Source organism: Lycorma delicatula, chromosome 5 (genome assembly GCF_047948215.1).
Source record: "Lycorma delicatula isolate Av1 chromosome 5, ASM4794821v1, whole genome shotgun sequence".
Taxonomy (NCBI): domain Eukaryota; kingdom Metazoa; phylum Arthropoda; class Insecta; order Hemiptera; family Fulgoridae; genus Lycorma; species Lycorma delicatula.
The window spans coordinates 82513834-82526759 of record NC_134459.1 but is presented as its reverse complement, the minus strand read 5'-3'; the positions used below and the strand labels follow the sequence as shown (position 1 = coordinate 82526759).

The 12926-nt window shown below is 27.5% G+C and overlaps 1 protein-coding gene across 5 annotated transcripts in view; it reads right to left on the bottom strand.

Annotated features, from left to right (window-relative positions):
• LOC142325137 (small G protein signaling modulator 3 homolog) overlaps positions 1–12926 on the bottom strand; it is a 127944-nt gene that overhangs the window by 15428 nt on the left and 99590 nt on the right. For all 5 annotated transcript variants that reach the window (XM_075366510.1, XM_075366511.1, XM_075366512.1 and 2 more), the window contains 2 exons: positions 6870–6967; positions 776–958 (listed from right to left, as the gene is read on the bottom strand). In XM_075366510.1, coding sequence (XP_075222625.1) covers positions 776–958; positions 6870–6967 — 281 coding nt within the window. The remainder of the gene's footprint in view (positions 1–775; positions 959–6869; positions 6968–12926) is intronic.

Genomic DNA, 12926 nt, shown 5'->3' with positions numbered 1-12926 from the left:
AACAGGGGACTAGTTTATCTCTGGAATATTTTACCAAGGCAGGCACCTCCACCTTTGTTACTATAGAAAGTTACATTTTCTTGGAAAGAAAGCAGCTGTAGTTTTCCATTGCTTTCAGCTGCTCAGTACTCAGAAAAGTGAGTGATGTTGATATAGCTGTTTAAGACCTCCGACCTACGCCCTTAACAACCACTGAAAGAGCTGCTGCCCTCTTTCAGCAGATGCCTCTCCGATATGGTTGCACCTTCGGTTCAGCTACACTGTAACACTGAGCACTGAAGCCCCCTCACCATCGGCAAGGTCTCATAATTCATAGAGAGAGGTCTTGTAGAAATAAGTAATAATCGCTTTAGAACTAAAAATTAGCTTTTTTTTAATTCTATAAATAATAGAACCAACAATACAGGCACTTATATTATAAGAGGAGATGTCTACTTATGATACCTATTATTATAGTTCAAACCCTGTTCAGGTTGATGTTTTTCACATAATATAAAATTCCTTATTCATTTAAACAAAATAGTGGCTAGAAAGCTGTACTTGGGTATAAGTCCGCATTTACCAGAATTAAAAATATATTTTATTATTATAATATTTTACCAAAGAATTTTTTACAACCATTTTTTTTTTCTAAAAAATTTAAAAATCTGGTGGTTTTTGTGAAGTTTTCAAATCTGTAATTTTATTCTAACATAAAATAAAATTAGCAATGCATCCATAATATTTATTATTATTATATAATCATTAAAAAATATAATAACTGAAATTACTTTACCTAATAATGCTTTTGCCCTGCGTTTACGAGTGCGTGATACATCAAGATACTGATCATGATCTCTGGCATGACTTTCAATACTATAATCAGGAACAAGCACAATATCTTTGCTAAGTTTAGGATCGGTTGATAAAAAGTGTCTGGCTACTTGTAGTATTGCTTCACGTAGGTCTACCAAGATTTCTTGATTCAAATCAAAAAATAAAGCAACAAAATTAAAATCTTAATAAATAATATATAATACTATACACTGAATGTAATTAAACAATAGAAATACTGACAAGAAACAAATAGTCATAACAGATTAGTGAACTAGAAAAGTCGTCTTCATCCAATGTACGTGATCAATTCTTTTACACAAAGAATATAAGTAAAATTATTCATATTATTATAATTAAATAATAAGGCATAATATGGAAGTAAATAAGGTGTAATATGAGTAATTGTACAATGTCAGATTTACGATTTTTGCTTGCTCATATTTTAAATTTAACATTATTTGCATTATTATACATGCTTGTTTGAAGTCTCTACAGTTTGCTGTAAAAAAATTAAGATTTAAAAAATATATATAATTTGAATGGAGACAAGTGGCAAAAAACTGTCTTCAAATACAAAATATATGCTCATAATAAAATTTCTGTTCAAAACCAACCTATTCACGTGACAAAACTTTTCACTTGTACATCTAATTTGAATATTAAGTTTAGTGAAGTACATATTACAATAAAATGTTAATCTGAATGAAAATGTTAAAATGGTAATAATATAATAAAAATAAAACAAAAAAAACACCTGCACACAAAGTAATCTCAAAAATTTTTAATAAATTCTTTTTTTTAAATTTCTCTTTTCTTGAGCTTCTATTTAATATATTCTTTGGATATTCTTTCAGATTACCTATATTCTTTAATTAACATGCAGAGAGGAAAATAAAACATGAAACTGCTACATGGATTTTCCAGACTAGTCCGACTATGAAAATCCAATTTTATTTGGGTCTCTTTTAATATACATAATATGAAAAAACATAAATGAAATATTATTTCTCATGTATGCATCATACACTTCAATAGTAAAGTAAATAACCACATAATTCTTTATTTAAAAAAGTAAATGAATTATTGTTAATTCCTTTACTATAATACTGTACACTTTTGTTTTAATAATTATTAAAACTTTACTAAAATGAATTTCATGTGTGTAAAATAAATCTTTGAATTAATTTTTTAAATTTAATAATTAATCATAAATTAATAATTGTTTCTACTCATTTTCCCCAAGTATTGAAGGCATTTTCTGAAAAATAAATAATCTTCAAATAAAAAAGAAATCTCATTTTTCAATAGAAAAACAAGGATTTATTGTTAATATCTTTATGCCTGTTACAAACTGAATTAATGAAATGTAGAAAAATGCTATTTTCTTCCAGCAATAGTAATCTTAACAAATTCAATACCATATACTATCTTGTACTATAACTAATTTTGTTTTATTTTTTATTTTTATTGAAGTCATAAATTGGGTAAGAAAATTAATCACCATAAATTTCATATAAACTATCAATATAAATTAAATTTATACTAACTTTGTGTCATCACTCGTTATTGAAAATATTAACCAATAAATTTTGTGAGAATACCTTTCTCAAAACATGCAGAGAAAAATGACTATGTAAATAAATTGCCTCAAACAGTAAATAAAGCAAAAGGAAAAACGTTTTGGGCTGGTAACAATAAACTATTGAAATTACAAACTGCTAATATATTTATTAATAGTTTAGCTGAGTTGCATTATAAAAAAAACATAGTCCCCTGCTTTATAATTTTATTACATATATTTTATAAATTTTATTTATATGGTAATAATAAATCAAACAATGATAAACTCTAAGTATAAATTCACTAACCATGTTATTAACAACTTGTAATTTTTGTACAAGCAAAATTAACTTATCTGTTAAAAAGCGTACACATAAATAAACTACAATCACAAAAATGAGAATAAAGAAAGGAAAAGGAAAAATTAAATTACTGTTTGTAATACCTTACATAATCTAAATAAGAGAGATCAGGCAGTAACACAATTGTTACAGAGCTTTGTAAACTTGGATAATTATATTTGATAACCTCACATCTAAGTTGAAATTAAGGCCTACCTCCATTAACTATCACATTTGGTATTTAGTTTAGACATTAACTGAAGCCCTAATCATCTACAGAAATAAGTTTTCTATTTCTTAACTGTTGATTCAACTTTAACCGTTACTTTACAGATTCACTTTTATGTTCTTTCCTCATTTTTATGTTCCAAAATTTGGTCGACCTACCCACTTTTTATGTAAAATTTACTTAACAAATATTAAATTCACTTATTATTTCACATAATGCACATTATACAAGATTTGATCAAAAAATACATGGAATTTTTAATTTGCTTTACAAGTCCAATTATCACAATTTTTTTTTCTGTATTTGTACACTTGTCCTAAATGTATGTACATTGGTAGCCACATTGAATACTTAGTTTATTGTTGGCTTTCAAAAAGACTACTAGTGTATGGTCGGCGATTTTTAACTTGTGGAAAAAATGGAAAATTCTGAATTTGCATTAAGTTTCGCTTTAAGAATGTAATAAAGTGCAGCACCGCATTGGAAATATTGAATGTTGCTTTTGACAACATTCAGTATGAACAAAACAAGTGTTTACAATTGCTACAAATGTTTTCAAGAGGGCGGTGAAGACATTCAAGATGATGAGTGCCCTGGACACCCCAGCACATCAACAACTGACAACAATATTGAAAAAATAACAAAATGATTATGGACAATTGCTGAATTAGTATCAGAGAATCAACAAGGATTACTATCTGGAAGTTCTACGCTGTTTGTGTGAAGAAAACACCCGATTTGTAGCGACAATTCATGGAATCGCACCACAATAATGCACTGCTCACACTTCACTACTTATTCTAAGTATTGAATTTTTGACCAAAAACAACACCATTATGATGCCTCAGTCTCTGTATTCACCAGACATCTTCCCTGTGACTTCTTCCTATTCCCCAAGCTGAAAAGAACCATGAAAGACACTTTACCAACATTGAAGAAATAAAGGCAGAATCACTGAAGGAGCTGAACACCATATCAGAAATTGTGTTCCAGAGCCTGCTTTGAAGATTGGAGAAAGCACTGGCGTAAATGTATTGTATTTGAAAAGGAGTGTACTTTGAAGGTGAATCAATATTGATGAATAAATAAACATTTTTTTGAGAAAAACTAAAATTTCACATATTTTTTGATCAAACATTATTGTACATCACACAATTATTCGTATATGCATAATTTTTTATAAAAATGTGATAAGAATATAGTGATAAATATGGATAAAAAAGTGTTAATGAAGTGCATTCTTATTTCATACATTTTATTTTCAAAATACTATTCCCTGTTCCTATTAGACTGATAATTCGATGTTTTGGGAAAATTGGCATAAAAGAAAACGTAGTTTACCATCACCTGCCTGGGATTCTTCTATTTTTTTTATGTATGTATCTTTTCAATTTATTACAAGAACTATGAAAGAAAAGTTTGCTTAAGAATTACTTACAAAAAATAAAATTTAAAAATAGATGCACATTTTGACTGTTAAATAGTCATCAGCAAATATAGAAGAACAAGTAAAAGTAAATAGCAGTCCATGTAAAGAGTCTAAGTAAATATTGGACTATGTTTGGATGCCTTTATATTTGTATTTTTTCACATACTTTTATTATACAGGGCAAAAATTTCTTATTATATATACAGAGGAAGAAATTTAGTAATTTCTAAATCAAAAAAAGAAGGTGACAAATTACACATATAAGAAGATAATGTATACTTTGAAGGTGATGTACGAGGTTTGATAAAAAAATATGCCGAATTTTAGTTTTTTCAAAAAATCTTTACTTATACATCAATATTGACTTTGTCACCTTCAGAGTACTCCTTTTCAGATACAATACATTTGTGCCAACGCTTGCTTATTCCAATCTTTGAAGCACCTCTGGAATGCAATTTCCAGTATGGTATTTAGCTCCTTCAGCGATTCTGTCTTTACCACTCCAGTCTTCCTCTTCTGTAGTAATAGATGAAAAAAAAATAATGACAAGATTATATATACAGGATGTTTTTAAAATGGTGGGCTGGCTATACTTTATTGGATAACACTTGTAAAATTAAACAAAAGATATCCTTAGGAAAAATGGCAATTTTTTTTTTGTTCTCCCCTTGTCCGCCATTTTGTTATTTTTATATAAAAATTTACATCTCAAGTTAGGTTAGAGGAATCAAATTAATATTTGCTATGCGTCCTGGTAATAAAGTTTTAAAATGACCAATAAATCAGGAACATACCTTCGCAAATTATAAAATAGCAGTCATGTTTATTTTTCAATCCGTTATATACCTGTAAATATTAGTTTTATTAAAATTTATGTTATTTACTAAAATATTAAGCCTTTTATTTTCAACAAAATGACATTTTATTTTTTTAAATTAGTTAACAAATAGCCAATTTATGGCAGAAAATTGATGTTGTAATTTTGCATGTTTTCATGTCCTTCACTTTATGTTCAATTCGATTAAATATTGTTTTTATTTCTTGTTAATTCTAATATTGTAAATTAGTATCAAATTAATTAATAATTTTTTCACAATAATAGACCTAATAATTTAAAAAATAAACCAGCTACCTGCGATAATGTTACATTAATTATTGTAGAAAATTAGGTGTACTTAAACAGTTAAAAATTGTTAGAAGTTATCAGAGATGTTCAAGTGTCCACCATTAGAAATTATAAAAGTCTCCAGTCTTTTTCTGAGAGGTTGTCTTTAACCATTTCAAAATTCCAGGAGTATTCCTAATTTCTTGAAATTCATTTTAGATCCTTTTTGTTGAAGATCCTCAATGTTGAGTTGAATAAACCATAAAATGTTTCAAATGACCTCACAGGTAGCAGTCAAGAGGGTTTAAGTCAGGTGATCGGGCTCTCCACAGCCTATCAATTTTTCATGGAAAGTTTCATGCAGGAAATCTATAGCAACTGACTGAATGTACTGGAACTCCATCGTGGTGATGGAGCTCCAGCACATTATCACATATTTCCTCTTAATTATAGGGATAGGTCTTCCAAAAAATGTGGAAGATTTTCAGTTAAATGAGCAAGATAATTTTTTCCATTTAAATGATTTGGTAGAACAGGATCCAAAAAAATAGTCTAAAAATACCTGCCCATATGTTCAGGGAAAATCTTTGTTGATGGCTACTTTGGAAGGTATCACGAGGTTTCTTGACACTCCAGATATGCTAATTGTGATAGTTTTGAACACCATTCCTATTGAAAGAAGCTTCATTTTTACATAGTTAACATGATCAACAGTAACAGTCGCTCTGTAAAGTTATTCAAAAGTGAAAAATTAATATCAATTATTTTATTATTATTTAATATTAAATCTTATTGTGAGAAAATTATTACTTAATTTGATACTAATTTACAATACTAGAATTAACAAGAAATAAAAACAACTAATATTTAATCGAACTGAACATAAAGTTCTATGAAGTTTTATAAAGGATATGAAAACACACACAAAATTACATCAATTTTCTGCCATAACTCAGCTATTTGTTAACCAATTTAAAAAAATAAAATGTCATTTTGTTCTAAATAAGAGGCTTAATATTTTGGCAAATAACATAAATTTTGATAAAACTAATATTTACAGAGATATAACGAATTTAAAAATAAACATGGTCGCCATTTTGTAATTTGCAAAAGTATTTAATTCCTGATTTTTTTTCTTATTTTAAAACTTTATTACAAAGACGCTTACCAAATATTAATGTGATTCCTCTCTCCAAACTTCAGATTTATATAAATTTTTATATAAAAATAACAAAATGGCAGACACGGGGAGAACGAAGCAGAAATCACAATTTTTCCTAAGGATATCTTTTGTTTAGTTTTACAAGTAGAATCTGAAAAAGTATAGGCAACCCACCACCATTTTAGAAACACTCTGTACAAAAAAACTAAAAAATTAATTAAAATCACCTGTTTGGCGAACATTTTTTGATTTAATATCTTCTTCAGTTACTTCATCACCAAATAGTAATAACTGTATAACAGATTTAGATTTCTTCACCTGCCTCCTGTAATATATAAAAATAAATTTAATTAATAAAAAAAAAAATAATAAGTATTTCAAGTATACTTATTTTGAAAATATTTACAAATTCAATGAAATTAAAGAGAAAAAAATAACTAAGAAATAAATAAAACTTTTATCATTCTTGATATAACAGCCAGTGCTAGGCAAACAAATTAATCTTTTTCAAGTTTATTTAAACTTTAATACAAAATTTTATTCATCTATTATGTACTATTACATTTTATAAAAAATACTTAAAACACTACTATCAGAGAAATTTCCAAAACTAAAAACAAAAAATAAATTACAACTTTGAAAACTTTAATTTTAAATAACAATAAATAAGAATACTTAATTATTACGAATAAAACCACAGTTCACACATCACATTATGCAATGGTTAAAACCAAGTACATAAACAACACTTATAACATTATTAAGCATATTAATATACTACGGCTTTAATAATATTACAGCACTATAATCAGCTATTGTTAAACAAATCATAATTCTAGAGGCAAAAAACAAAGTAACATTATTTTTTTTTATTTATTTAAAATATTAATAAAAATTACTAACAATTAAAAAACAAGTAGAATATCACCTTTGGGATGCTATATCAAGCAGTTTTATGTTAAAAAAAAAGATTATTAAGTACTGTTAGTAATTTAGGTTTTTGAGAACCATGAAAAAATATTTTTATAGAAAATAAAATTCTTACAATTTTTTATGTATTTTTCAAGTAACAGCTTTTGTTAAATAAAAATACTCATAATATCTGTTTGAACAGCAATATTCACAGCTATAACATAGTTGAATAGTTAGTGATAACTTTTATTAGAATTAAGTACATATCTTAAGGTTCATTAGACATTTTTATTTTAAATCAAAAAATATACTTTTATTATTTTTCAAAGTTTAGAAAGCATAAACATATAGATTCGCAGTAATCCTACCTGGGAGGGGAGAGAGTCTGAAATGGTGTTCTGATACTGCTAATAATGTAATGAAGGACATAATGTTCTGCAACAAAATGTTGTAGATAGCAAAAAGCCAGCAATTCATCCCCACCTGCACATCAACTGAACTTTCTAAACTTTGACAAGAAATACAATAAACTGCTAGCTGGCTTAAGAGTATTGAGAAGAAACTAAATCATAACAGGGTTGTTTTACAATTACGATAGTGTTCTTATTATTCATGTATACCTAGAAATAGGTCTAGGTAAGTGTAGTGTAACTCACACAACACTAGTTATCACAGTGGAAAACATATTTTTATATTCAATAAATACTTTATTAAAATAAAACCTTGCAAACAAAGTAATATGATAACTATAAACTAAAGACTATCTTACATCAATGACTGCATTTTTATTTTTTTTCAATTAAAAACTTTGATGTATACATTAGTGCTTCTTCTGTAATTACAAAATTAATCGATCAATGTTTCTGCCTTCTGGCAGGTCCTTATACAACATGTATATATGTATGGTATGATTTCACTTTACAGTCCTCAATGCTTCGTGTTTCTGTACCAATTTCTAAATGTTTTCATATCTTTTTCCAATCTTAATTGAATCTATCATCTGATACTTCCTTCTTCATCTTTTGTTCCCTTAACTCACTTTTCCCTCAATTACAATCTTCAGCAGACATTCTCCTCTCAACTAGTGCCGCAACCAACTCACCTTATCTTTCTTCTCACCTTATCTTAGCTTTTGCCTTTTTCCACCCAATATTTCATTTCACAGTACTTCATTTCTTATTTTATCTTCCACCTTACATTTTTCTCCATATTCACATTTCAAATGCTTCTAATCTTCTACCATCCTTCTTCCTTAGTGCTCATGTTTCAGTACCATACAATGCTACATTCCATACTTAGCACTTTGTTAGCATCTTCCTTAATTTCTTGTTTAATTCTTTTTTCTGTGTAGTAATCTCCTCCTGTTAAAGTGTTCCTTTGCCATTGCTACTCTAATTCTTACCTGTGTTATACAACAGATATCTTTCATTATTCTGGATCCTAAATAGTTGAATCATTCTACTTACAAAATAAATTTAAAAAATAGTAAATGAACATTATATTAGATTAAAATCATATAGTTATGCTGCTGCTTTCTGTCAGGTCCAGTTTAAAACCGATTACTACTTATATTACTCTGTTGCTAGTACAATAATTTATTTTATCTATTTATTTATTTATTACAAAATTGCTATTTTAAGTAATGAGAACTGTGCATCAGGTGTATAAATTCCTTAATCCAATTATTATAATCAAAATTTAACTGTTCATTTTAAAACAAATTACTAATTATTATTTTCAACTTATTAATTTATTATAACAACTTTTCAAGTTTGTAAAGTAAGAATTTATTTTTATTACTTTTTTTTCTATTTCAAACAAAGTGTTTATTATTTTTTTTTTAATATGATCTCTTCTTTTTTTAATATGATTCCCATTTTGTTTATCACATTCAAAGCCTGCATGTGAAATTGAAATTGTTTTTTATATCTTTGGCAGTCATGTATATATAAATTGTGTAATTTTTTTGGGTATAAAAAGAATACCCAAACAGATGTGTGAAATCATGAAAAAATAAATTAATCTCTCTCTCTGGTACAAAATATACCCAACATTTGAAAAAGTTTTATGTTTGTTAGTGAGATTTGAGATATAAACAGCATCAAATACTGAATTCATTAACCATTAATTAAAGTCAACACCATGTGATGAATCAGCACCTAATCGTGTTTAACTTCAATGATCTATACGAGGAGGGATATCTCATAGGAACCAGAATTAAACATAGTTTTTGGCATTTTACCTTATTTCATATCGTTCACCTTCCAGCAAAACCTGAGATGTTCCATGTGTTGCAGAATCATAAGTTATAAGGGAATAATAAGCAATCTTTACAAGAACTTACAGAAATAACATAAAATGCCTAGAAAAGGTATTAGAACCCCTGTTTGGCCACCAACAATAAAAGTAATAACTTTAATTTTAAATAAACCAGTGTAACTTATAAAAAGGCTGTCAAATTTTGTTTAACTGTTATTTAAGTAAAATACTTATGCAATTTATTTGAGTAATCACTCGCTCTTCATTAATGACATTTAAATAAACTTTTCATGAGTTTATTTAAAAGTTTACAGTTTATATGTAAAATATAATTTATGTTCTAGTATTATTATGATAGAATAAATAAATATATGAATTCTTATTTATTCCTGAAACAAAAACACCTAAGAAGATAAATTTTAGCAAGGACTAATTTTATTTTTTTTTAATAACTACTGTTTTATTAACTACAATTTTTTTACTTTCTATTAAACATAAATAGACTGATGATGTCTCTCTTGTCACAGGAAAACATTCTCCATCAAAGTAAGTCAGAGCCATTGCTGGTTTTAAGTCTTCTTTTAATATATATTAATATGTTTTATTGCTAAAAAACTGTCTTCAAAAATGAATTATTTTGTGAAGCCAAGTCTGAACTTAATACAGTCAGTACAGTAATTGATGCAAAGATTATAAGAACAATCAACTACATAGTTTTATTAAGTGGCCATTTGATATTTCAACTTCAACTTACAATTAAACAATTCAATTCAAAAATTAAATTGTCAGTACAGTTGCAATAAATCTTCTCTATTTAATTCTTAATTAGTGAAAAAGAGCAGCTAAGATTTATCAATTCACTCATTCACACACATTCACAATTCATTCATTCACTCGCAAAACAAGATAAAAGTAAGAAGTGTATAATATAAAGTAATCTGATGAATGCTTACAAACTAATCTACTCAAATAAGTAAAATTCAACTGTGACATCTAATATTAAATAAATGCTTTGTGAATATATGAGTTGATAGTGAGTTACCGCTTAGTCTTGTAAGTGAAAATAATACAACTTGTGCACACTGAAAAAAATGTCTAATTTTATGTTTTAAATATCCGCCAAGTTCCAGAAAACGACTATTTTTTCTTTTCTAAAAACCTGGCAATCTGCCCTTTTCATTTTGTTTGATTAATAAATAGAATAACCACCAAAATACAAGGGAATTGCCTATGAAAGCTACCATTAGTTACCAGTGGCCCTGGCTTGAGTACAATAGTTTCAGATGACTATAATTAAGAGTGTGAAAGATTTAAAACTGTTTTCATAATACAAAAGGTTTAATCTTTTGAATGGTTTAAGCATTTTCAAGATGGCCAAGAAAATGTTGAAGATGATGTTCACCTGGATCGCTCTTCCACATCAAAAATGAATAAAAATTGGTAATCTGATCCTGTCTGACTGTCGGTTAACTACACTTGTCTTTATTCAAGGTCCTTGACCAATTCCGTGAAAAAATAAGAAAAAAATGACCCAAATTGTGGAAGAACAAGTCATGGGTTCTTCATCAGAAGAACAATGCACCGGCTCTCACTGCAATCTCTGTCAATATGCCAAGTATAACATCCCAGTGTTAGACCATCCACTTATTCACCTGACCTAACATATGACTTTTGGCTTTTCCCCAAAGTCAAATCTGCATTAAAAGGAACAAGATTTCAGACCATTGAGGCTGTAAAAAAAAAAAAGCGGCATGCATCATGAAAGAGCTTACAGAAGACCTCCAGCACTGTTTCGAACAATGGGAAATTTGCATGGAGCGTTGTAGGGATAGAGGAGGGGTGTATACTGAAGAGGATAATAATTAAATACATATAAATTTAAAATAAAATATTTTACAGCATTAGTTTCATTATTTAGTAGCCACACCTTGTATAATCTTAAAATAAATAAGTAAAAAATCATTCATCATAAGACAGCATAGTAACTTTTCAGAAAAGTAACAATGCCATTATAAAGTAAAAAAAAACTGTTGTTACTGTATGAATAAACAAAATACAAAATTGATTTTAATTTTAAAAAATCAATCATTACCAAGCAGAAAAATTCAAATTAATGACTTAACCATCAAAACAAATCCGTTTCTCAATTTTCTTGCAGCACCATGAAAAAAGGAAGATTACCAGTAATCTATTCTGATCAGCACTATTCTGATCAGTAATCTATTCTGCTTCTTCATTAATTAAAAAGAAGGAATTAACTGAATTAGTCTCAAAGTCAAACATTTTAAACTGCAAATAAAATATTTAGAAATTTATATTACAAAATCTAAGCAATTTTTTGAAACAAAATCCAGGCAGTCCTTGACTTTCCAACAATCTATTTGAACCAAACTTTCCCACACTATTCTTTACTAACTATCTTCTATTGAGCAAGCAATTCATAAATCTGAGCAGTTTGAAAATGCTTCACATAAAGTACACACATTGTCTATCCCTTCTGACATCAATCATCAATATGTGTACTGCACTATATGTATATTTATAGAGTTCCCTGAAAAACATTCATTAATGTTAAAATATTTACAAACACACAATATGAAAATATATTATTCCACAAGTTCTGAATATACCTTAATCTAACATTCAGTCATAGAAAAATTAATAGAAATTCAAACCAGAAACCAGCTCATAAATAAAAGCACAGTAATAACAGATAAAAAAATAAAAGCATAATAAGTTAACCAGTTAAAGTGCCGATCAAAATATTGTTGCTTAGAAAGATTAAATAAATTAATATAAATAAGTTTGTCAGCTACTGAAAGGAATATTGCATGCTATCATGTATTTTACACTGAAAAAAGAAGAGAGGAAAACAACCTTCATGAACAATTTCTCAAAATCAAAGAATTAATATATAATTTTCTTGATTAGAATTATCAACATCAAAATGAACTACTATCCAAAAATAAATAAATGTATCAAGTTTTATTAAAATATTTAATATCTGAAGGAGCTACTTCGTTTTTTCTTTTCATCTTATAGTTTTAAAGAACTTATAACAACATGTGTTAAAGATTTTTAGGTTCCAAAAATATTTTTTTATTAAACAGAAA